Source organism: Manihot esculenta, chromosome 18 (assembly GCF_001659605.2).
Source record: "Manihot esculenta cultivar AM560-2 chromosome 18, M.esculenta_v8, whole genome shotgun sequence".
Taxonomy (NCBI): Eukaryota; Viridiplantae; Streptophyta; class Magnoliopsida; order Malpighiales; family Euphorbiaceae; genus Manihot; species Manihot esculenta.
The window spans coordinates 6,361,222-6,383,844 of record NC_035178.2 but is presented as its reverse complement, the minus strand read 5'-3'; the positions used below and the strand labels follow the sequence as shown (position 1 = coordinate 6,383,844).

At 34.3% G+C, this 22,623-nt stretch overlaps 3 protein-coding genes, 1 long non-coding RNA gene and 1 other non-coding gene across 9 annotated transcripts; 2 read left to right on the top strand and 3 right to left on the bottom strand.

Moving 5' to 3' along the window:
* Nucleotides 1–291: 291 nt before the first annotated feature.
* TRNAR-ACG lies at nucleotides 292–364 on the bottom strand. The gene has a single exon. It is a non-coding gene; the product is annotated as a tRNA-Arg (tRNA).
* Nucleotides 365–5,071: 4,707 nt separating this feature from the next.
* On the top strand, nucleotides 5,072–6,121 carry LOC110606351 (heavy metal-associated isoprenylated plant protein 24). The gene is made up of 2 exons (XM_021745119.2): nucleotides 5,072–5,477; nucleotides 5,572–6,121. The coding sequence occupies exons 1-2, from the start codon at nucleotides 5,321–5,323 to the stop codon at nucleotides 5,865–5,867; spliced, it is 453 nt and encodes a 150-aa protein (XP_021600811.1). The 5' UTR covers nucleotides 5,072–5,320; the 3' UTR covers nucleotides 5,868–6,121.
* A 3,326-nt stretch (nucleotides 6,122–9,447) lies between these two features.
* On the bottom strand, nucleotides 9,448–15,201 carry LOC110605823 (low affinity sulfate transporter 3). Of its 3 annotated transcripts, none has more exons than XM_043953444.1 (13): nucleotides 14,931–15,201; nucleotides 12,615–13,012; nucleotides 12,461–12,470; nucleotides 12,159–12,366; nucleotides 11,897–12,071; nucleotides 11,694–11,759; nucleotides 11,369–11,599; nucleotides 11,152–11,278; nucleotides 10,797–11,083; nucleotides 10,268–10,461; nucleotides 10,088–10,173; nucleotides 9,924–10,000; nucleotides 9,448–9,843 (listed from the first exon to the last, which is right to left on the bottom strand). In XM_043953444.1, the coding sequence occupies exons 2-13, from the start codon at nucleotides 12,933–12,935 to the stop codon at nucleotides 9,691–9,693; spliced, it is 1,935 nt and encodes a 644-aa protein (XP_043809379.1). In that variant the 5' UTR covers nucleotides 12,936–13,012; nucleotides 14,931–15,201; the 3' UTR covers nucleotides 9,448–9,690. The 3 variants fall into 3 exon arrangements, with proteins under 3 accessions (XP_043809379.1, XP_021600165.1, XP_043809380.1); XM_021744473.2 differs by having other exon boundaries at nucleotides 12,461–12,509; nucleotides 14,931–15,198; XM_043953445.1 differs by lacking the exons at nucleotides 12,461–12,470; nucleotides 14,931–15,201 and having other exon boundaries at nucleotides 12,615–12,741.
* Nucleotides 15,202–16,436: 1,235 nt separating this feature from the next.
* On the top strand, nucleotides 16,437–22,392 carry LOC110605919 (sulfate transporter 1.2). Of its 3 annotated transcripts, XM_021744602.2 has the most exons (15): nucleotides 16,437–16,575; nucleotides 16,704–16,797; nucleotides 18,238–18,588; nucleotides 18,683–18,731; nucleotides 18,825–19,032; nucleotides 19,155–19,329; nucleotides 19,492–19,557; nucleotides 19,648–19,761; nucleotides 19,882–19,998; nucleotides 20,108–20,234; nucleotides 20,625–20,911; nucleotides 21,004–21,194; nucleotides 21,566–21,651; nucleotides 21,752–21,828; nucleotides 21,983–22,392. In XM_021744602.2, the coding sequence occupies exons 2-15, from the start codon at nucleotides 16,786–16,788 to the stop codon at nucleotides 22,124–22,126; spliced, it is 2,004 nt and encodes a 667-aa protein (XP_021600294.2). In that variant the 5' UTR covers nucleotides 16,437–16,575; nucleotides 16,704–16,785; the 3' UTR covers nucleotides 22,127–22,392. The 3 variants fall into 3 exon arrangements, with proteins under 3 accessions (XP_021600294.2, XP_043809376.1, XP_043809377.1); XM_043953441.1 differs by having other exon boundaries at nucleotides 18,683–19,032; XM_043953442.1 differs by lacking the exon at nucleotides 19,648–19,761 and having other exon boundaries at nucleotides 18,683–19,032.
* Nucleotides 18,045–22,096, bottom strand: LOC110605921. The gene is made up of 2 exons (XR_002486460.2): nucleotides 21,955–22,096; nucleotides 18,045–18,216 (listed from the first exon to the last, which is right to left on the bottom strand). It is a non-coding gene; the product is annotated as an uncharacterized LOC110605921 (long non-coding RNA).
* Nucleotides 22,393–22,623: the final 231 nt, after the last annotated feature.

Genomic DNA, 22,623 nt, shown 5'->3' with positions numbered 1-22,623 from the left:
TATTAATAATTGAATACAACTGTAATAAACTCGACATTATTATATAGAGATGAGCTTTGAAATTTATGTGTATTTCGTGGATGTTAAGTACATGATGAGGATCACATACGTTTATCAACCAAAACTGGAAAAATTAATCCAGCTACCTTATGCCCCAAAATAAGCAGCTGAAGCGTGGCGTGGCGTGGCATTCAATCTAAATATTAATTAATTTCCAAGCCAAAAAAAAAAAAAAATAGCACAAAGGATAAAGTTAACGAATAAAAAATTCGGGGGAAAAAAAGAGAATAACGACTCCGCTGGGGATCGAACCCAGAATCTCTGGTTCCGTAGACCAGCGCCTTATCCATTGGGCCACGGAGTCCTTCTGTTCTGTCATCTAGCCTAATACTTTATTAAACTGATAAAAAAAGTTTTTTTATATTTTTTGAAGTTTGAGCTAATTAAAAAAATAGTTGAGCAACAATATTTTTTATTAAAATTAAATTATTTTAAATAAAATAATTTTTTTTAAAAAAATCATTTTATATAAGAATTTATTAAAATTCATATATAAATTTATTTTTTAAATTAAAAATAAATTATTATCTTAAAAAAATTTAAATACAAATTATTTTCTAGCTTATATCATTACAAAATTAAATTATACAAGTTAAGTTTTTAATAAAATATTAAAAATTAATAATTTGTCATCTAAAATATATTAAAAATACTTTTCATTCATATAAGTCATAAATTAATTTATTGCATTTTATATGTATTATTTTGTAAATAAAAAAATAAACTGTAAAAAATGCATTGATCAGAACCTTGTAGTTTCTAACTAGCTAATTATATATATATCCTTCTTAATTTCTGTATTTTGTCAATGTGAGAAACCATTCCTTCAAAGCAAGGAGCTGGGTTCTTTTACTTTAATAAATCAATAATCTCCATCTTTCACCGTATATTATTTTAAAAATTATTGAATGGTTGTGAAAAAGATAATATACTCTTGAAAAAGATAATATACTCTGCTTCCTTTTGAACTAGTTTTGAATGAGTTAAACCTGATCCAAATTTAATATGGTATCAGAGTTTTTATCCGTTATTAGATCTCTTATAAATATGCAATATTAAAATTCTGTATGTAAAGGAATGTATGGATAAGTTACGACTGATTCAAATTTATAAAAAATCTAGTCTAATTAATATATAAAGACATGATTAATTATAGAACGTTGATTTGGACCTTATGGAACAATTTGGATGCATACACAAAAAGGAATATTGAATTCTGGGCCTCCAATCCTGCAGAGCTGGGCACTCCGATTGAAAAACCATGCATGCGCATAGCCTAATATATGTCTAAAAGCCAAGACTCAAATCTCCCGAACTGCAGCCAAATCCATCTGTTTCTCCATACACATTTGATTCCAATTGCATCTCTGATCCTTTTCTTCATTTACAGTAACTTGTTGCTTCAACGAATCCATGGATACATCGAAGCTGCTGGAGACCTCTGAGCTACATTTGTCGTCTCCTTCATCTTCAATATGTATGATCTGCGATTCTATAACAGGAGGTGATGGTGTGGCTGAAGATCTAGTTTCAAATTTCCCAGTCAGCTCTTGAACAGGATTCTTGAAGGTGGAGCTGTCAGTGATGTAAACATGGGGCCTTAACACCTTTATCAGACTCTGAAATTGGTACTTCTGATCTTTATTCTTGGAGATTTTCTTCCCCATCTTGTAAATTTTTCTATTTCAATAATATTTGAAATTAAAAAAAAAAAGAATTATTTGACATGATCCAGTATTCACAAATTAAAGGTATGAATAGCTCAACGAAACTGAATATCTTTGAAAGAGAAAACCATGCAAAGTTTATATAACAATTATATGCTTTATAATAAATTAAATAAATTGCTAAATTACAACATTTTTTTAAAGAGTTTGTACGATCTGTAGTATTTGGTAATTAAGTTTCAGATGAGCTCGCATAATTGGTAATAATCAAATGCACTAATATCCTGCTCTACTGGATGAAGATTCCCATTTTTATCAAAGGAACAGGGCTCCATGTCTAAAAGCCAAGACTCCAGCTCTCGAGCTGCTGATAAATCAACATGTTTGTTATCTGATGCATCAAATGCTGCATGAGTAGTATCAGCAGCATTAGCTTCCTCATATATTTGGTTCCATGACTGATTCATTTCGTCATTTATAACCAGCTGGTTCCATGAATCCAATGAGTCAATGGATGCCACCTCCATGTCCATGCAGCATTCTTTGTCTCCTTGTATTTGGAAATCTTCTTGTTTGTTTACTTGATCTGTTCTTGGAGTATCACAATGTAGAGATGGAGCTGTGCCTGTTCTTGCGTTATTACCCGTTAATTCTTGCACAAGCTTCTTGAAGTTTGAGGTATCTGTGATGTAGACTTTTGGTCGTAACACTTTTATTACACTTCTGAATTGTTGCTGCTGCTGCTGCTTCTCATTATTCTTGCAAATTCTTGATGATGGTGATGATCCTTTGCTGATTACTTTCTTGCCCATTATAAAAAATTTTTCTACTTGATTCTCTTGATTACACCCTTTAATGAAGTTTTCCTATAACAACTTCTTGAAGGACCATATTTATATATATGATAGGTAATGAGAGGTTCATGGTGGTGGTACTAATTAATGATCAAAGTCAGAATTAAAGATGCCTTGAAATGATTTGTTAAAATTAGTTTTTCTACATTAGATGCTGAAAAGGATGTGGATTGTGGGATGGGATTTTCATAATATATAGGAATAGGAGTCTACAATCTAAATCAATTTCTTCTTAGAATATTAAAAAACTAGTTGAGAAATTGAGATTATGCTAAGGCTTGTTGTTACATGGAATTTGTTGAAGTTAGTCAATGATGTTGCTTTCAAAGTGGGAGAAAAAAAAATTAATGGATCGTGCTACAAATTTATTATTTTTTTAATGTCAAAAATGAACCCTAATCTTGTTTTATTGATCTCCTATTGAAATTGATATTAAAATTCTCACTGAAATACAGGTCGATTTTAATTTATATCAAAAACCAAGCCGCCTAATGCTAATTTTCTGCCCACCACTGAGATTCCCTACATTTTTCTGCGCAAAACCCTGGCGATCTGTTCAGGCTTGAGAGGATGCGTGCACGCACCTGCTATTCTCCTCCATTTCTAAGCAAAAGTTAGCAGCTACATGTCCTCCTCACTTCCACATAGTTTAAAGTTCACTACCTAATTGGAATTTCAATTCCAAAGAAGAAATGAATCTTCTTTTATGTAAGAGTGGTGTTTGCTATTTGGTCATGAAAATAATAGCACAAACCCAGTTGTTAGCTGGCTGTATTCGCCACCACAAAATGGGTGAAAAGAAAAGCATAATAAGAAAAGGGAATCAAGGAGCTACATACCACTTGTCGTTTCGCTTGCTGTTTGACGTTTTCTTATTATTCAGGCCCGTGATGATTACATTTTCAATAATTTCATATTAAACCATTTAATTTTCACTTATTATGTATTGTGCCCTTTCTTTTTTCTTTTTTTCTCACTAGTTCCCTAGGGGAAGAACTTTTCTCTGGATGATTCCTCCATCAAGGAGTCGAGTCTCCTGCCTTTTTTGTCGTATGTCAATCTCTCCCTACTTCAATAATAATTAAAAAAAAAAAAACTTTTCATTTTGGGTTTCAATTAAACTCAGTAAAAGAAGAGAAGAAGAAGAAAAAATAATGGAGATGGTGACCAGACGTAACAGTAGGGCATAGAGTTGTATGACCATATATATGCATAATAGTAGAAAGATGAATGTGTAGGGTGGGCTAAGGGTCCCTACAGGCCATAGCTAAATATACGTAGCATGTGTCCTGATTCCGGGGAGACGGAAGCTGTCGAGGGTCTGGCTCAACACATTGATATCTACTTCGACGGTTGGCATAAATCGGATGGCCCAATTTAATTTATTTTTAATTAATCTCATCTCCAAATAGTCAATTCCCAGCTCTTTAATACTTATCTCCATAAAATTCGTGGACTTAACACGTTTTAAGACAAAAATAAACTAAAACTATACAATATTAATTTAAAAGAAGATATATATGAATTATTTTACCCTTTAAATAAGGGAATGTTTAATCTGTTGACCGAGACTGATCAATTTCACAAAGGACATGTAAAAGAAAACTTTTTATTATCCTTACCCATTAATTTTTAAAAAGAAAAAGAAAGAAAAAAAAGGGAAAAACTCAGAAAGATGGTGCTTTAAAATAGTGGTCTTTTAAGGTTAGGTGCCACTTGTCGGAGCAGCCAAACCCCATTTGTTTATTCTCCATGATCCTCTTTTTTTCTACACTCTCACCGCCCAATTATACATTATACATACCTCCATAATAATCCAATCAACCAAGCAATCTCACTACATGACAACCACTACCCAACAACACCTGAAGATCCTCTCTATTATTTTCCTTTTTTTTTTTCTGCTTTCCCTCTCCACGTGTACCTTCCATTGGCCTTAAGATCTTTCATCAGACGACGTGTCACTTGACTAATAATTTTATATTAAATCATTTCATATTTTCTTTTTGACAAACGATATATTATCCATCTAACTTTAGTCACTGTTGCTAATTACTTATTTACTTTTACCTTACGTGTGGCAAAAGCATGCAACTAAACACTTGAGAGATATTGAAAGATCCCAAATCCCCTTTACCATATATGGCCTTTATTCTATTCTCCGACAAGCTTCTATTTCTTTTCGGTTTTAATTATAGGTATTCTTAACCTATCTGACAAAGAATTGATAAATTAAAAGATGAAAAAGCAAGTAAATTAGCCTTTTACCTTCTTTTAATGTCTTCTTTTACCTTGAGAAGAAAACAAGGGCATTCTATCACCCCACAAAGATGTGTGGGAAGCTTCTTGCGGATTCTAGTAGAACTACTTTTTAAATTTATTTATTTTTGTATACATAGATTCACCCCTAGATTTTTTTTCCTTTATTTATTTATTATTTTATTATTTTCTCTTGTGTATTTTGTCACTATAAATCAATCCATCCATTTACTTCCATGCCAAGCAGCTTGGCAACACCGACGACTATAGTATTCATATTGTCCTCTTCCTTTATAACTCAGCCATTCTTTACACTTCTCTCTTGCATTTCTTTGATTTACTCTCACTGAAAGATAAAGAAACTGCCGATAATCTGCTTCTTTTCCTCTTTAAACGTAAAAGTTTAGTTCATATTGTAGTCGAGACCCCATATATATCCGTAAACATCTGAGAATACTACTGAGCAGAAAGAAATAGAAAATGGGAGTTGCAGGAACTTTGGAGTACTTGTCTGACATGCTAAGCAGCGTCAAAAAGCCCAAGAAAAAGAAGCAGATACAAACTGTAGCACTCAAAGTGAGGATGGACTGCGAGGGCTGTGAACGTAAGGTCAAGAACGTCCTCTCAGGAGTTAAAGGTACAGTAAAATTTCAATTATTATCTTCTCATCATGCATGCAGCTTCAGTATTCTAATGGTTAATCATGAATATCTTCATTCTTTGTGTTTCAGGAGTTAAATCTGTGGATGTAGACTTGAAGCAGCAGAAGGTGACGGTGACTGGATACGTAGAGCCAAAGAAAGTGTTGAAGGCAGCTCAATCTACTAAAAAGAAGGTGGAGCTATGGCCTTATGTCCCCTACAGTTTAGTGGCAAATCCATATGTTTCTCAGGCCTATGACAAGAAGGCTCCTCCTAATCATGTCAGAGCCGTTCCGGCCACCGCAACCATCACTGAGACCACCGTGGACGATAGCTACACCAATATTTTCAGCGATGAGAACCCAAATGCTTGTTCCATCATGTAGATTAGTATGCATGTTACACTGTACATAAAGTAATTAATTATATACGTAATCTCGAGGTTAATGCTTTTTTTTTTCCTAGAAAAAAGGTTGTTAGATCGTTTTGTGGTGGACGTGGAGTTTGATGTGTGGGCAACGTTGTTGATGAAGTGGTGTGGGTTGTTACGCGACAGCTACGTTTGTCTCAAATAATGTTGCTTTAATTTCTGTGATTGACATTTGCAAGATCTTTAAAAAAAAAAGAAGTTATTTTCTCCTTTTTTTTTAACATATTCCATGATTTTAATTACCTATACCAGGCAGATTCAGTCAAAAAGGTTGAGATAATCTTGTTTTTTTTTTTATTTACCTTTTTTGTGTTTTGATGGGACTTTAATTAGTTCAATTAATTATTAAAGGTACCTCAAGAAAGTTGAAAAAAAAATATTTCTTAACTGAAGTTTTGGATTTAATAATAAAAGAAATAAATTGTTGGAATGTTGTATCTTAGAGAGTAAAAGCCAATTACAAGGTGCGTTGCACTGATTTATTGGTTCTATTTACTGCAGAGGATTTGAATTTCTGAAACAAGGAGAGATATCTATATCTTATCTTTATTAGTCTCATCAATTTTTTTTACTAATAGTTCAGGTCGTATAGTGGGAGGTTTGGTTATACGGGTGTGGTATTTTTTGCCTATAATTGGTGAGTCTAGTGCTTTGCTTGAAGGAGTTAAATTCGTTTTGTCTTATGATCTTTAGGACATCCCTTGCGAAACAGATTCTCAAATCTTATATCAAGCCTTTTGCTACTCTCAATCCTCTCTGTTATGGGGTATTAGTGCAGCAATTGCAGCTATTATGCATATTAGCTTAAGGCTTTGGACAGTCTTTTTCTTGGATTCATGGTTGAGTCAATGTATAGTTGATATTATATCTGTTAGTAATATGTCCTACGGTTCATCAATTGGTTGTAATTAAATATTATTTTTTATGAAATTTATGAAACTATATTACTGTGTAAAAAAAAATATAATGTGGTTATAATTGTGAAATTTTTATTGGATTTAAGTAATGTTTTAAAATGTTTTGGTCGATATTTTTATTATAATTAGATAATTATTAGAGTCATTGAAACGGGTATATATTATATTATGTTCTTTCCATTTAAAAGAAGTAATTGATCTCATAGGTTGATACATGTCAGATATCTAAAACTAATATATAGATATTTATTTTATAAATAAGTGTACAAAACTAATCCGTCTGAGAAATCTATACGAAAAATAAACTGTGTCTATGGATTACTCAGAATTACATAAGTGATGATTGTGTAAGTGACTTTTTGATTTGAAATCAATAAATAATCTTATATAAGAACTTTTATATTTTGATTTGTCTTACATATTACTTCGTTTATGAGTAACAAATAAGGGTAAATTTGATATATTAGGAATTATATAAAGGTGTTTATGTGATTAAAATAGTATTTATCACCCTAGGTTAAATTAGAAATGTTTCATTTGTTCTATGTTAGTATTAATCATGACACATAATAGAATGAAATTAGCAAATGAGATTTGAAATTTCATTTAATGGATTAATAGCTAATATATGGGAACTAATATGATTTACATTTCATACATTAAATGTTAAATTGAGACATTCATGATTAAAGATATTAATTATACTGACAAATCATACACCGAAAGATTAAGTTACTAGACAATATTCTTGATCTTTAAATTTAATTAATTAGTTAATTATATTTGTTATCAATATATTTGAAATAAAATTATAATTTAAAAGAATTACGATTTTAATCTAATTAATTCAGTGGGACTTAAAATTACCTATGATTTATATGACTTGTTTATTAAAGTTTTAAATCATAATTATAATTTCACTTACACGTTTAGGCTGGTGGCAAGTGCATCTGAATAAATTTGAGAGATCTCAAGTTCTACTCCCCCAATTCTCAATCTCCATTTCAAAAAAAAATATATATATATAATTTACTGAAATCCTAGGATTTTAGTATAAAATGATGAGAGTTTATGCCTCTCTTAGGAAATAAAAACTTTATTTTTCTATTATGTAGTTTCTATGTAATTTTTTAGATAAAAAAATTTATATATTTATATTGTGAGTTCATGATAAATTAAATTTAGATAATATTTGCTCTTAACTAAAGTAGAAACTTGATAATATAATAATAATAAATCTCATTGAGATCATGACATATACGAGTACTAGAATTTCGATTCAACCGGACAATAAAAAATCCATCCAATGCAGTATGATCAATTTTCCTACACCTCTAGTTGTATCCCTGCCCAAAACAGACGAGTCGATCTTGTCCATGCTCAGAAGCCCTTAGACCTACCTCTTTAAAATGCACAGAGTTTCCATAGGGTCATAATTATACACGCAATAGGACTGACAGAAAGGATGTGCGTGATGGACATGAGATGGGCAAAGGCTCAATATTTATTAGCCAACTACCTACCATTAATAAGACACATGATACACTTACCACAGCGTGTAAATATTCAATTCAAAAAGACCTTTGTCAGAACGTCCTAACATGGTCAGTGTATTAATACCCCTAGACGGGCCATCTCAAAAAACGGTTCTTTTTATTAATTTCAAATCTAAAAAACTCTTAATCTCCTTAGAAAACCTCAATCTCCACAAAACAGAAAATCAGCTCTATTAACTCTCATCTCCAACCAATCAAAACTATTAATATCCATGTGAAACCTCCTATGCATGTGTATACATCTCATTTCCCATCGGAACTCATACTTATCCAAACTTTTACGAAGTAATAGATGGCTATGTCAAAGCATATTTGCCAAAATAACAACACATTTTTTCAAGAAATTTTCTTAAGAAAATTATAAACACAAATAAAACCTACATACATGTGAATTAATTTTAACTTTAATTTTATTCATCAATCTGCATTTATTAACACTCGAAACCTATTTACATTTGTGTTAAATTTTGATCGGTCTAATTTATTCTAAAATGTAGCTCAAGGGAAGATCTTATAAGGGACATATTACTCCTATTTTAAATTGACTAGAGACTTAACAATATGAATCAATCATAAAATACTCAAAATCTTAATACCCATATATTGATTTAGGGTAATATTTTTAATAATTTTATTTGATATTATTCATTTTAAAAAAATTAATAAATTTGTATAAAATTATATAATATCTTAATTTTTAAAAATGAAATAATTTTCATTTAAAAGAAATTAAATTATATCATTTGAAATATGAGAATTGTTAAAAATAAAAAAAATAAAGGAATGTCTGATAGTTGAGAAAATCAAATTCATTTGTTAAAGAATGAAAAAATGGGATTGAATATAAGGGAGAAATTAATGAGAGCTAAGGAAGAATGGTTTCCAAAATAATTTTATGGCCGACCATTTGACAATTAATCAGTCTGCCTTTTTGGTTTCCTCTTCAATTATATAATTTATATTATCTTTTATTCTATACCAAATTTGACCCACCTTTTATTATTATATTTGCATGGCGATTGAATTTTTTTTTTAATTTATTAATAAAATTTCACAGTAAATATATAGAACCCATTGCCACTGATATATATCCATAAATTAATCATGTTCAAAAAAAAAAACACAGAGAACTGCTCATATATGCATAGCATTAGGCAGCATATATATACACATAGCAAGTATTGCTTTTCTGAGTCATCAACCAGCTACAAACGTGTAATTAACATGCTCACAATCACAATCCTAGAAAACCATATTGTGAAGTAGGCTTTTTCCAAAATTTTACCAACAAATCCCACCAACTCTATCAACAGTTGTTGAGACTAGTTAACTTACTACTAATGCTCGCAGCTACAGCTTCATCAACTGTGATGAAAATCCTTCCTCTTCCTATTCTCTCTCCGAATTTCGCCAACTTTAGCTTGTGAATCACTTGCCATCTTGGATTGGCAATGGCTAACTGCAAAAAAGAAGCAGAAAAATATAATCCTAATAGTCAATATGATATATAATATTACGTAATACTCGTCATCTTCTCACCTCTGTCTCACGTGACATCAACTTCTTATGCAGCTCTTCTAGTGCAAGAATTCCTGCAGTGTCCACGTTTGTCACATCTGCAATGAGGAAAATTAATCAGTCACCAACATCAATGAAGCAGAATGGTTGGTATTTGATCTCTTTTTCAAGCAGCAAAAACTTACTGGACATATCAATAATTACGACTTGAATCCTTCCCTTTGTGCTTTCTTTAGATTTGCCCTCCTCTTCTGTCACCCATCTCATTATCCTTTACAATAAAGAAAACCGCTAGTTAAAAAGATCAAGTCCCTGTACCTCTTTTTTCCTTTTTCCTTTGGGTATAAACAGCTAAAGACACGTACCTTTCTCTTATGAAACTGGCATTAGCAAAGCAAAGTAGGGCAGAGTTGACACGGACTATTAATATGCCTGGAGTTTTGATGGCCATGGGATACTGATTAATGTCACAGTAAGTGTCTGTTCTTGGAAGCCTTCCAAGTTCTTCCACTCCCGGTCGAATGCCATTTAGCAATATCTTGGCAAATGAGATGGTTACCTACATTAATCCACCAAACATCATGCTTAATGAGAAAATTTTATATATAGATTGTGGTTACTAGATAATCCATAAAGCAACTGCTAGGTACAGAGCCGTGAAAATGACTCGGGACATTTTTGAAGCACCCACTCATCAGAACCTGCAGGCTGAATTATCAGGTTCAATTATGAGATGGAACCCACTGGTATCAGGAAATCATCCGACATATGGTTCAATTGAACATGAAACTTGATTACTGATAAAGTTTGGTACAAGTTGTTCTTGATCCGGCTTATTGATATTGCTAGTGATTCTTGGCTAAAAGTGAAGAAGAAAAACTATATGTGAATTACCGCAGCTAAAAGACCGATTTCCACTGAAGCAAACAGGACACCGAAGAAAGCACCAATGCAGGCGAGAAAATCTAGCTTATCGACCTTCCAGATGTAGTAAGCCTCGTGGATATTAATGAGTCCAGGAAGAGCTGATAGAATGATTGAAGCAAGGATGGCAATGGGAGTGTAGTACAAGAACCTAGTGAACAGTTCCAGTGACAAAAACACTGTAATAGCCATTACTATATTCGATACTACACTTTCGCATCCTGCACTGAAATTCACAGCAGTCCTTGAAAATGAACCTGCAGATTAGTAATTGTGTTAGCATGTATAGCTTAGTTAATTAGTGAAACTGATCAGAGGAGCTCACCAGTTGCTACATAGCAGGAAGTCAAAGATCCTGCAATGTTCATGAATCCCATAGCTAACATCTCTTTGTTCCCATCCAAGTGATAGCCTTTTATGGAAGCGAAGGACCGGCCAACAGCAATGGCTTCCTGAGGCAAAGGTTGAAACTTTGTTAAGAAAGCTTACTTCTCAAGTTGATAAAGAGCTTTAAGATTATGAGATAAACTTTGTGTACGTACGGTAAGAGCAACAATGGCAGAAATGAGGCCAATTCTAGCTGCTTGTCCAACGTTTTGTCCTTTGAATTGTAATTCATGGACTGAACTTGGATTCAAGCCTCCTTTGATGTGTTTTACAATCTTGACTCCGTGCTTATCAGCTTTTGTCAAGAACACTATCAGAGTGGATAATATTACAGATATAAGAGGAGCGATGGCTGGAAACCAGAAGAGCTTCTTGTTTCTTCTGCCCTGCAAATGGAACAGGCAATTGAGGCTTACTTGATGAAAAAGAAAAACATTACCAAAACATGGCAATACGAACGCGCGGTTTTGAATTACTCACTATAAACCTGGCAATCAGAAGGAAGATAAGGAATGAACATCCCAGGACAAAGTTCAGAGGGCACCACTGTTATGAACACAGCAAATTGGAGAAAGAGGATCGTCAAATTGCTAAGTACTTGTTTAAAGACCCTGCTTAACGTTATGAAATAAAGTACTGGGAACCTGGACTGATGAACTTTTTACTACAGCATCAGGACTCACCGGATGGTCGATTGATGTGAAAACAGACTCCAGGACGGAGACTACGTCAGTTTTAGTGGTGAAATGACTGATCCCAAGGAGACCTTTTAGTTGCTGAAGACCAATAACTATGGCTGCACCACCCATGAAACCAACGATGGCAGCATGTGACAAGAAGTCCACAAGAAATCCCAACCTGAACATATTCTGAACTATTAGTTGAGGAGTGGCAACCAGCAAAAAACCAAAGGTTCTTAACTTAGAAGAATACATTTAGGAGTACCTGAAGAGTCCAAATACAGCCTGGAAGGTACCAGCAAAGAAGGTAACAGTAAAAACAATCTTTCTATATGCAGCAGGGTCAGTTGCAGGATCTTCAATTTTCTGAATCATGGAGGAAAGCAACAAAGATACAACAGCTACAGGTCCAATGGCAATTTCTCTTGAACTCCCCATTAGAGCATAAATCAGAGGGGGAACAACACTGGTGTCTGAGTCCAAGAAATCCAAAGTACGTTATGAAATAATATTAACACTCAAGTTTCCAATAAGCATACTGTGATAGAATTGAATTCAGCAACTTACATAGACCATACTGAGGATCAAGTTTTGCTAAATTAGCATATCCAATACTCTGCACGAGAGTTGTTTGACAGAAATAAAAAAAAAAGAATAATACACATATCCCATTACATTAAGCTGATCATTGAGCAGCAACAAGATAAATATACTTAAGTACCTGAGGAATGCTAAGGCTTGCAAGTGTTAAACCTGCCATTAGGTCGTTTTTAAACTTGGAGACTCTGTAACCCTTACCCCAGCTAAAGATTGGAAACAGACCCTGCAAGAATGACATGGCTCGTCCACTTGCAGTTTGCCTTGCAGTTGTGTGTCCATGGGGGAGAACAACTTCCTTTACTGAACCGATGAGATCATGCAGTAGACCTGGTGGATCAGGAGAATTCAGCACCCACTGTGCCCTCTCACGCCGTCCAGTATCCTCGTCGCCGAGCTGCTGCAGCTCCTGCACTGTAAGGGTCTCTGCTGGCTGTGAATCCATGGTGTAGTTTGAAGTGCTTGGGAGAACTGTCTGAGCCAGGATATATGCCTATTTCATGTGCCCTTTTAAGACTAATTCTGTCAAAAAATGGCAAATATGAGGATTGATAGTGAAATATATGGAATCTTTTAATCTTCAAAAAGCAAAACAGTAGTTTTATTTAAACTAATTACTTTGATAATCATAAAAATTGCTTCATCCATGACAATGAGTTTTAAGTTGCTGATAATCAATTTTAGAAATAAGATCAAAGTATTAGTTCATGTTATAACCAAATCAACTTTTAAAAGTGCTTCAACTATGCTTGCTTTCTATAATAAAAATAAAGTGATGTAATATGATCCCAAATTCCCAATCAAGCTTGCCGAGTGAAGAGATGCTCCTTCAAACCAAAAATCTTTACGATATATAATTTTGATAATTAATTATAGTAAATAACCATAAAATAATCTATTCTATCACATAATACTTAGTGATAACCGTTGGGTCTTACACCCGCTTAGGTTGAGTCAGACCACGAAAACAGATCAGGCCCTTGAGCCCGGAGCGCCCCTAGACACACCTGCCCAGCGGTTGAGGCCTGAGCCTCAATATGCATGGCAGACCGAGTCATCCATGAATCCAAGCCCGGTAAGAAGGAAGCCGGCCCGGTGATGGGACATGGGAAGAAACGAACAGATCCCGTCCCTTTGCAGCCCTATTTGCATGCATACTGAGAAAAATTAAATGGCCGTCTGACACAGATAAAATAAGGTGATTGAATACTGTACATACGAGTCTGCCCGACAGAAATGGGTGCCACAGAGAGGTTGCGAAGCATCACTAGCAAGTCAGAGAAAAAGAATAAAAAGAAAAAATTCTTAGGCTGAAAGGATACTAAAAACTCTAGATCATCACTTAGTATGTGCATCATGGGACAAAGCAATAATAAATTGGCTATAAATTAGCCAATTTACTAAATGTGATGAAAGTGCGTATTGGTCTATCAAATAAGCGATATGATTGAATTCTCTTATCTCATATACACTTGTCAAGGTGATAGCCAACGTCCTTTGAGGCTTCTACCTTTTTTTTGCCATTCCTTGCAACTAGCAAGCAATTATCTCCCAGCCGAATGCCTCCTATACCTAACCATGCTTTGCCCAGAAAAAAAAAAGAACACCATCCAAAAGCATCCCACTCGCACTCTCACATATATTGGATTTAGGGAAAAAAAAAAGCTCAACATGTAAAAGGTTTTCTTACATGAATTTAGTAGTTAAGTTTGTTTACAGTACAAAATTTTCAATCTTACTGTGTTTATCGTAATTTATGATATAACTTGGAGATACATGAATGAGTAAGTAAACTTAGTCCGAGTGGTAGTCATATGTCTCTATACAAATCAAATGAAACGTGTGAGGCTTAGTTTTTGTGTTAATCATGATAGGTAGCTATTGGACTGGAAGTATACATATTGTAGAGAAAGAAAGAAGAAGACGACTAATAAAAGTGAAAGGACATGTAAAGTATGTAAGAAGAAGCAAAGTCTCACTCTGCCCACTCATATAGGAGAGGGAATATAATGTATGGAGGAGGATTTGGGTTGGGTGGGATTGTGGGTTTCTGGTCCCCTAATACAATTTCAATCAAAAACATCTATTGGATTGTGATGAATTCAGAGAATAGTAGTGCTGCTCCATCACCACCACTTCTAAGGCCGACCCACTAACACATTAGATTCCAAAAAAGTTTGTTATTTCTCCTCTTTGACCTTGTTCATCAATATTCATCAATTCTTTTTACAGCCCTTGTCATTATCATTTTGAAAGCTCAAGCTTCCTCACAAGTTTGCAGCTAATAATAGTATTGCAGAACATGCTTGGACCCACTACAAGTTTTCTTCCCTTCTTTTATATATATACATCAAATTAATATTATCTCAATTTTTATATGAACAAAATTCTTGCTTTGAATAGAACAATAGGAATAAAACACAGGAGCTAACAGACTCACCAACAGTCCACCTGAAACCTTTATAGTGAACATCTTCATGCACGAATTTCATCCATATAGATAATAGACCATCAGAAGAAACAGTGGGTCCTGTTGGGATGTGGCGATCCCACATTGGCTGAATCAGCAAAAGTGAGGGAACATTTACATGTTAAGGCCACCAAAGTCTATGAAGTCCGTTTGCTCAAAAAAATAAAAATAAATAAAAGTGAATGGAGTCTGTGGCGGTGTTGAGCGTGGCGGTGCGCTGCTGTAGACTGAAGCTCATGTACAGTTGTTGGTTCATTTTGTGCTAAAACTTTCTTAAAGAAAGGCAAGCGTCTGCCCGCTATAGGCCCCAAGTAATCTTATTTATCTGCTGTGCTGATTATTCCATTTTTTAAATTGAAAAATAAATATAAAATTATTTTATTAGCAAAGTATTAAAAATTGAAGATAATTTGATAATCAATTGATTTAAAATTTTAAAGTAAATTATTTATACTGTTTTATTTATTTTACTAAATTTAAAATTATATTAATTATAACAGCGATGACTTACAATTATGCAATAAATGAGCATTTTACTTAATATATGCATTTTACTTATAATTAAATAAATTTACATCATCAATAAAATTTCTGTTATGATTTTAAATTGTGAAATATAAAAAAATAAATATTAAAGAACTATTTAAATTGCAAAAAATTGGTCAGTCAAGACCTTAACTAGAAGATGACACGTGGAAAAGGGCGGTCCAAGATTAAAAGTCGTCGGGCCCTTAGCCATCAAAAATTGCAGAACTCTCTGCCTGATGAACCTGCCCGCATCTACGTCCATGTTCAATTTTGTGTGAAACTTAGTCCCTGTCCCTCTCTTTAATTTCTTTCCTCCCTAATTAAAAAACTTCCCAAACACAGTGTAAGTTGGATTGATCAACTCAATCTCATTTTTCTAGTTTTCATCGTATAAACTACTATGAATTATTTTCTCTTTTTCTTTAAACAATAAAAAATACAAATTATTATATAATTTTAGTAATTAATTTGGAAGTAAATAATCATATTTTATTTTATTTTTTATTATTTTAAAGTCAAAAAGTACAGCTAGAAAAATATGTAGAGTTACATAAAAAAAAAATAATAATAATAATAAGAGGCCATGAAATTCCACTCTACGACGCTACATCACTTTGACTTTTACACAGGCTACGTGATATTCTTTGGGCCTTTCCCCACCTCCGTGGCATGTTTGTAAGCATAACCAACTGAATTTTCTTCGCAGGTCACAGTCCCCGTTCCAAGCAGAACGTACATGGCGACCCCATGAAGTACTGGCGCTTCTGTATCTCCTCATTAGTTTTTCCCCTTTTTTTTTCAATTAGAGCATAGGGATCAGATTTTTTATTTTTAATGCTTAAAGGAGTTGTTCTACTGGAGTTTCTTTCTTATCGTTTTCTCTGGAACCAAACGCAGCAGACAGCTGTTGTATTCCTCTTCAATGATGTTTTCCTTTTGAAGATTTGCGAGAGAATCTATTGAACCTGGACGGCATTTGGGTTTCTCTTATTTGTAGGATAAGTTCATTTGTTAATCATAATGATGATTATTGGGGTGTTTGGAAAGATAATTAAGGACAATCGAGTGTGGCGTACATAATGGGAAGGTGGTATCTATTTTTGGATTTGATAAATTCTCCTTATAGCCTCTGAATAAACCCTTTTGCCTCTCCATGCTATTTATGTGTGTATGGTGCTTCCTTCTTTAAATTTCTTTTCCTAACTTTTCCTGCAGGTTTTGAAAAAGGAAAATCTTTTTTCTTTGGTGTAGAAGGGCAATCCTGTTGTCCACTATCAACGGCTTTCATGAGAAGTACATGAACATGGAGGTGAGATAAAATAGACTTTATTTCAAACCCCCTTTATTCTCCAATAACAAAACTTGCTGGAATAATGCATGTCCAAAGCAGTGAATTTGAGATATTTACATAACTGATTATCAACTTAATTTTTTAAGACATTCCTGCTTTGGTTGATTTAATCAAATTGGCCTTCAACATTTTCAGAAGTTGAATTTCATTGTAAAAAAGGAATTTTTATTCCAATTTTTTTTAAAAAAAAGTTTCCTTCCTGGATTTACTTCTAGTGTGTGAAGATTTGGATGCTTATCTTTCGATGTCGTTTTTTCTTTTTGACTAAAACAGTAACAAGGATTTCAGACCTAAGTTCTGCAAAATGAATGTCAATTGTTTTCCTTTGGGTGAATATGAATATTGTACAAGAAGAGAAGTGATGCTAAAACATTTTTGTTGTAAAAAATCATAGAAATTTAAGTGAAAAGCTGATCAGTTTTAGTGGATGCAAAATCAATCTAACAAAACTCTACAGTGCCTTTAATATTAAAGACATGCATATAATTATTTTTTTTGCCCAAATTCCATTTCGAACTAGCAAAGAAGACTTTTGATGGCTGGTTGTGATGGACAGAGCTTTCCTCTTTAGCTTTTTCACTTTTCTGACTTCGAATGTATAATATAATCTAGCCATCAGGTTGGACTTCTATTTCAGTTTGTACATGGAACTTTTGATGGTGTGAGGAAAAAAATAATAGAAAAGGAGACAGTAAAGAGATAGAGGGGGCTGTATTATGTCAGTTTTTTAGCTGCTGCCACATGTGCTCCCAAGTCACTACCTTCTCAAACTACAATTTTTTTACTCCAATCTCTTAGGCACCACAACTATGGAGGAGATGATCACTTGCTTACATCAATCTACACCCTGAACGGCCTCAAATTTTAAAAACTAAATCCACTTTGTTTTGTATTCTGTATGTGACATGCAAGTGATCTAGATTCATACCTTATTAATCATGATAAATTCCCTCCCTCAACTAGGAAGGTTTGACTTGTAATCCTTTCATAAGTTGTATAAGTAGGAGCAGCTACCATGTCGTGATCCAGAAATCTTTGCATCTTACAATTGTTGTCCACGACTCCTCTTTTCATTAGTTCCGTAATTGTGTTGTGGTTAGTTCAGTTTCCTTACCTATGATTACACCATAGCGTTCCTCTTTATTTCCTTTTTCCTTTCCATAGTAAGCATTTAAAGTGAACATGGCTAAAGATGCATGCTGTTATGTTCTTAAGTTTTAGAATTTCTAGTTTTGTAGGTTGTCTTGATACATTAATAAAACATGAACAGAACAAAGAAAAGCTAGAAAAAGGCAACCTGTAACATGGTTGTATACCAGGCTTGCTTCATATTTTTCTGCATGTTTGGAATCAGAATTTTCTTCTTTCTAAATGATCCTGCTTTACATGTGAATTCAGCCGTCAATATCTGCACCAGTACATTCAACTGACAAGGTGCACGAATCAAAAGATATGGACACTATAAGCCTGTCATCCTCTCACTGTCAGGCTCACGACACACCACATATACACAAGGTTGGCATACCCCCTAAGCAAAACCTCCTGAAAGAAATCAAAGCTACTGTAAAGGAGACATTCTTTGCAGATGATCCTCTGCGTCCTTTCAAGGACCAAACAGGATCAAAAAGGTTCATCCTAGTTATGCAAACTATTTTCCCTATTCTTGAATGGGGTAGAAGTTACAATATCACCAAATTTCGAGGGGACATCATTGCTGGACTGACCATTGCTAGTCTTTGCATTCCTCAGGTAGATATGCTTTGGCTAGATAGGTAAAGAAACTCGTGTATTATTCCTTATATTCATGAACTATTTCTGAAAATTTTCTTTATTGATAAAACAGGACATTGCGTATGCAAAACTTGCAAATTTGGATCCTCAGTATGGATTGTGTAAGTCTCCAACTGTGTACTTCTTGCACTGCATTGACCTTTCTTGTAGTTCGACATGCATTTATACTTGTTATTGTTTGAAATGCTTGTCAGACTCCAGCTTTGTTCCACCATTGATATATGCCTTAATGGGTAGTTCTAGAGATATAGCAATAGGACCAGTAGCTGTGGTTTCTCTCTTGCTGGGGACTCTGCTTCAGAATGAAGTTGATTCCAAAAAGGAGGCAGAAACATATAGGAGGCTAGCATTCACAGCTACTTTTTTTGCAGGAATCACCCAAGCAACTCTTGGGTTTTTCAGGTAACCGTATACTCTGACCCAGTTCAGCAGGCAATTGAGGCTTTAATGTGTTCTCTGTCTGGATTTTTCATTTCTCATGTTCATATGTTGGCTTTGTTAACGTCATACTGGTTTGGTGTCAGGTTGGGCTTCTTGATTGACTTCCTATCACATGCTGCTGTTGTTGGTTTCATGGGTGGAGCTGCCATCACAATTGCACTCCAGCAGCTTAAGGGTCTTCTTGGAATACAAGTTTTTACAAAGAAAACTGATATAGTTTCTGTATTGCACTCGGTGTTTGTCTCAGCCCATCATGGAGTATGTTGTTTCTCATTTTCCTTTTCTTTTAGTATTGTTATGCTTACACTTACCTATAAAATTTGAGCTATAATACTGTAACTCTACAAATCCAGTTTCCTAGCTCTCAAGCAAGTACTCATCTTCTTTGCGACTAAATTCTGTACAACAAATATTTTGCAGTGGAACTGGCAGACCATAGTTATTGGTCTGAGCTTTTTAGCTTTCCTCCTGTTTGCCAAGTACATTGTAAGTCTCTAAATTTAGCCACGTTCTCCTAGATCAAATGTTAAATGTTTTGAAAAACAATTTCTAATTCTTACACCAATTGTGGTGCAGGGAAAAAAGAACAAGAAATTCTTCTGGGTTCCTGCAATTGCACCACTGATATCTGTTATTCTGTCAACCTTTTTCGTGTTTATAACCCGTGCTGATAAGCAAGGGGTTCAAATTGTAATTGCCATTTCTTTGCTGCATTCAGTTCTAGTTTTGAATATCATAGGAACTTCAGAAGTAATAATAGCTAGCAATTGAAGCTGGAATTGATATTAACTGTTTCATTGATGTCTAAAGGTGAAATACATAGAGAAAGGAATAAATCCCTCCTCTGTGAAGGAAATATATTTCAGTGGTCAATATCTTCCAAAAGGTTTTAAGATTGGAGTTGTGGCTGGAATGATAGGATTAACGGTGAGGAATTTGTGTTATCAATTCTGTGACTAAATTACTTTTGATCATCAATTCTGTGACTAACTATTTTTGTCTTCTTCTTTACTCCTTCAATTAATGGGTTTATCAGGAAGCCATAGCAATTGGAAGAACATTTGCTTCCATGAAGGACTATCAACTGGATGGAAACAAAGAAATGGTGGCACTAGGAACCATGAATATTGTTGGTTCAATGACTTCTTGCTATGTGGCAACAGGTGAGAAAGATTCAGATATGGATCTTGTTAAACTACCTAATTCCAAATAATGATGACAATGTGTAAATGATAGTGGATGCATGATTACTGTATATTAGTGGATGCATGATTATTGTATATTCTTCCAGTCAGCCATAAGAAGTGATGTATGCATGCCCAAGAAACTTAACTTTTAAATTTTGATTTCTAATCATACAGCTGATGATAATGATGACTTGTAGCATAAGCCAGTGGAAATGCATAAAATGACTCTAATAATTGGTTTTGCTAAGGGTTGCTTTTGATCTTTTGTGTATGTTGAATTTACCATTGAAAATTCCTTATGCCGAACATGTGAATGTGTGAGCTTTGTGGAAGATATTGACTTCATCTTATGTTTGTCACTTGCAGGTTCATTTTCTCGATCAGCTGTAAATTACATGGCAGGCTGCCAAACTGCAGTCTCCAACATTGTCATGTCGTTTATTGTATTTCTCACCTTGCAATTTATCACACCACTTTTCAAGTACACTCCAAATGCTATTCTTGCTGCCATTATCATATCTGCTGTCCTTGGCCTAGTTGACTTTGAGGCAGCAATTTTGATATGGAAGATAGATAAATTTGATTTCATTGCTTGCATTGGAGCATTCTTTGGTGTAGTTTTTTCATCTGTTGAGATAGGCCTCTTGATTGCAGTAAGGATTATGATGTCCATTCTTTATTTTTCCTATTAAATAATTACAATTGTGAGGATAAATTAAATTAAATTTTCACCATGGCTTGACAGGTCGCAATATCTTTTGCTAAAATTCTCCTACAAGTTACCAGGCCCCGGACTGCTATTCTTGGGAATTTACCTGGGACAACTGTGTACAGAAATATTCAACAGTATCCAGGAGCGACCAAGGTTCAGGGTGTTTTGATTGTGAGAGTTGATTCAGCAATTTACTTTTCAAACTCCAATTACGTTAAAGAGAGGTGAAGATATCTTTTGCCTTAGCTATGTGATGTATTTGCATGACTAGTCTGGATTGTTTAAAAAATCCTAGGACTTAAATTCTATATTACTTACTGATATATGGCTCAATTATCATAAATTATATACATTGTAACCATGTCAAGTTAACTTGGTTAAGTTTTTTTACTTATCCTTGCATATATATTGGAGGATTTGAGCTTAATTAAAACATCCAATAGCAGCTTTATATATGTGTGTTTGAAGGCTTAACGAGCTCTTAGCACAAGAGTAGCCTGAAAAATGAAAAAGTTGATGATTTTCAAGATTAGGAGCTTGGTTAGATGTGCCAGATTTCCAGTAATGTTAAAGGCTAAACATCAAATTCTTGCAGGATACTGAGATGGTTGGTAGATGAGGAAGAAGAATTAAAAGCATCATACCAACCAAAAATCCAGTTCTTGATAGTGGAGATGTCACGTAAGTTGATTTTATTTGTTGAACGAGAAAAGCGCCTTCTATGGTTGTCTGTTTTAAGCTCAAGCTTATCTTTCCTAATGTATTTGTACTCTTTTTGCAGCTGTTACTGACATTGACACCAGCGGCATCCATGCCTTGGAAGAGCTACACAAGAGCCTCCAGAAGAGGGATGTTCAGGTAAAAAATTTTCACACCAGTGACACCATCTTATGAATTCTTTTACCTAAACTACTTCCCATGCTCAGCAATTGATAATCAGAGAATCATAAATGCTCAAGGTTAGCTAAATTGCATATAGCTTACCAGTAATTTTCCTGTGTGTGTTATGCAGCTTATTCTGTCAAATCCTGGTCCGGTGGTGATTAACAAGCTCCACGAGTCCAATTTTGCAAATACAATCGGAGAGGACAAGATCTTCCTTACAGTTGCAGATGCTGTGGCTTCCTGTTGTCCAAAATTGGCAACAGAAGTTTGAGAAACACAGAATGAGGTTGATAGGGTTTGTATATACAGTGGGAAGGGCCTTGGAGCTAATGTTTTATCTAGTATAGATGGTAGATGATGGTGGGGCTCATCATCCTGCTCCATTCCAAAACACAGGAAAAAGTTGCTGGCTTCCCATTTCCACCAAGAGATAAGGCTAAAGGGGGAATTTACTTTTTAGAAAAAAAATATTCAAAAAGAAATGTTCATAGAATTGCAGTTGTATTGTGGCCTTATTGAGCGCATTTTAATTATCTACTCCCATGCTTCTCTCTCTCTCTCTATCTTTGTTTTTTAAGAAAAAAAATTATGGACCTCTGGATTATAGTTAGATTCCATGTTAAAACACTGGTAAATTCATTATTCAATCATGCAATAATAAAGCAAAATTAGGTTATTGATTTGGTTTGCTACACCAATTAGGGGAAGCTTCAAAAACTTTTCCGAATGGGATAACCAAGGAACTGCATCAGCAGCACTATGCAGTAT

Bases quoted from the DNA above. Each gene is read 5' to 3' on its own strand.
- LOC110606351 (XM_021745119.2), top strand. From the start codon at position 5,321: ATGGGAGTTGCAGGAACTTTGGAGTACTTGTCTGACATGCTAAGCAGC. The intron at 5,478-5,571 runs GTACAGTAAAAT...TTTGTGTTTCAG, and splicing joins CGTCCTCTCAGGAGTTAAAG to GAGTTAAATCTGTGGATGTA.
- LOC110605919 (XM_043953441.1), top strand. The intron at 20,912-21,003 runs GTAAGGATTATG...ATGGCTTGACAG, and splicing joins AGATAGGCCTCTTGATTGCA to GTCGCAATATCTTTTGCTAA. The intron at 21,195-21,565 runs GTGAAGATATCT...AAATTCTTGCAG, and splicing joins TCCAATTACGTTAAAGAGAG to GATACTGAGATGGTTGGTAG.
- LOC110605823 (XM_021744473.2), bottom strand. From the start codon at position 12,935: ATGGATTCACAGCCAGCAGAGACCCTTACAGTGCAGGAGCTGCAGCAG. The intron at 11,760-11,896 runs GTGAGTCCTGAT...TGTTCATAACAG, and splicing joins TCACATCAATCGACCATCCG to TGGTGCCCTCTGAACTTTGT. The intron at 10,001-10,087 runs GTAAGTTTTTGC...TCCTCATTGCAG, and splicing joins CGTAATTATTGATATGTCCA to ATGTGACAAACGTGGACACT.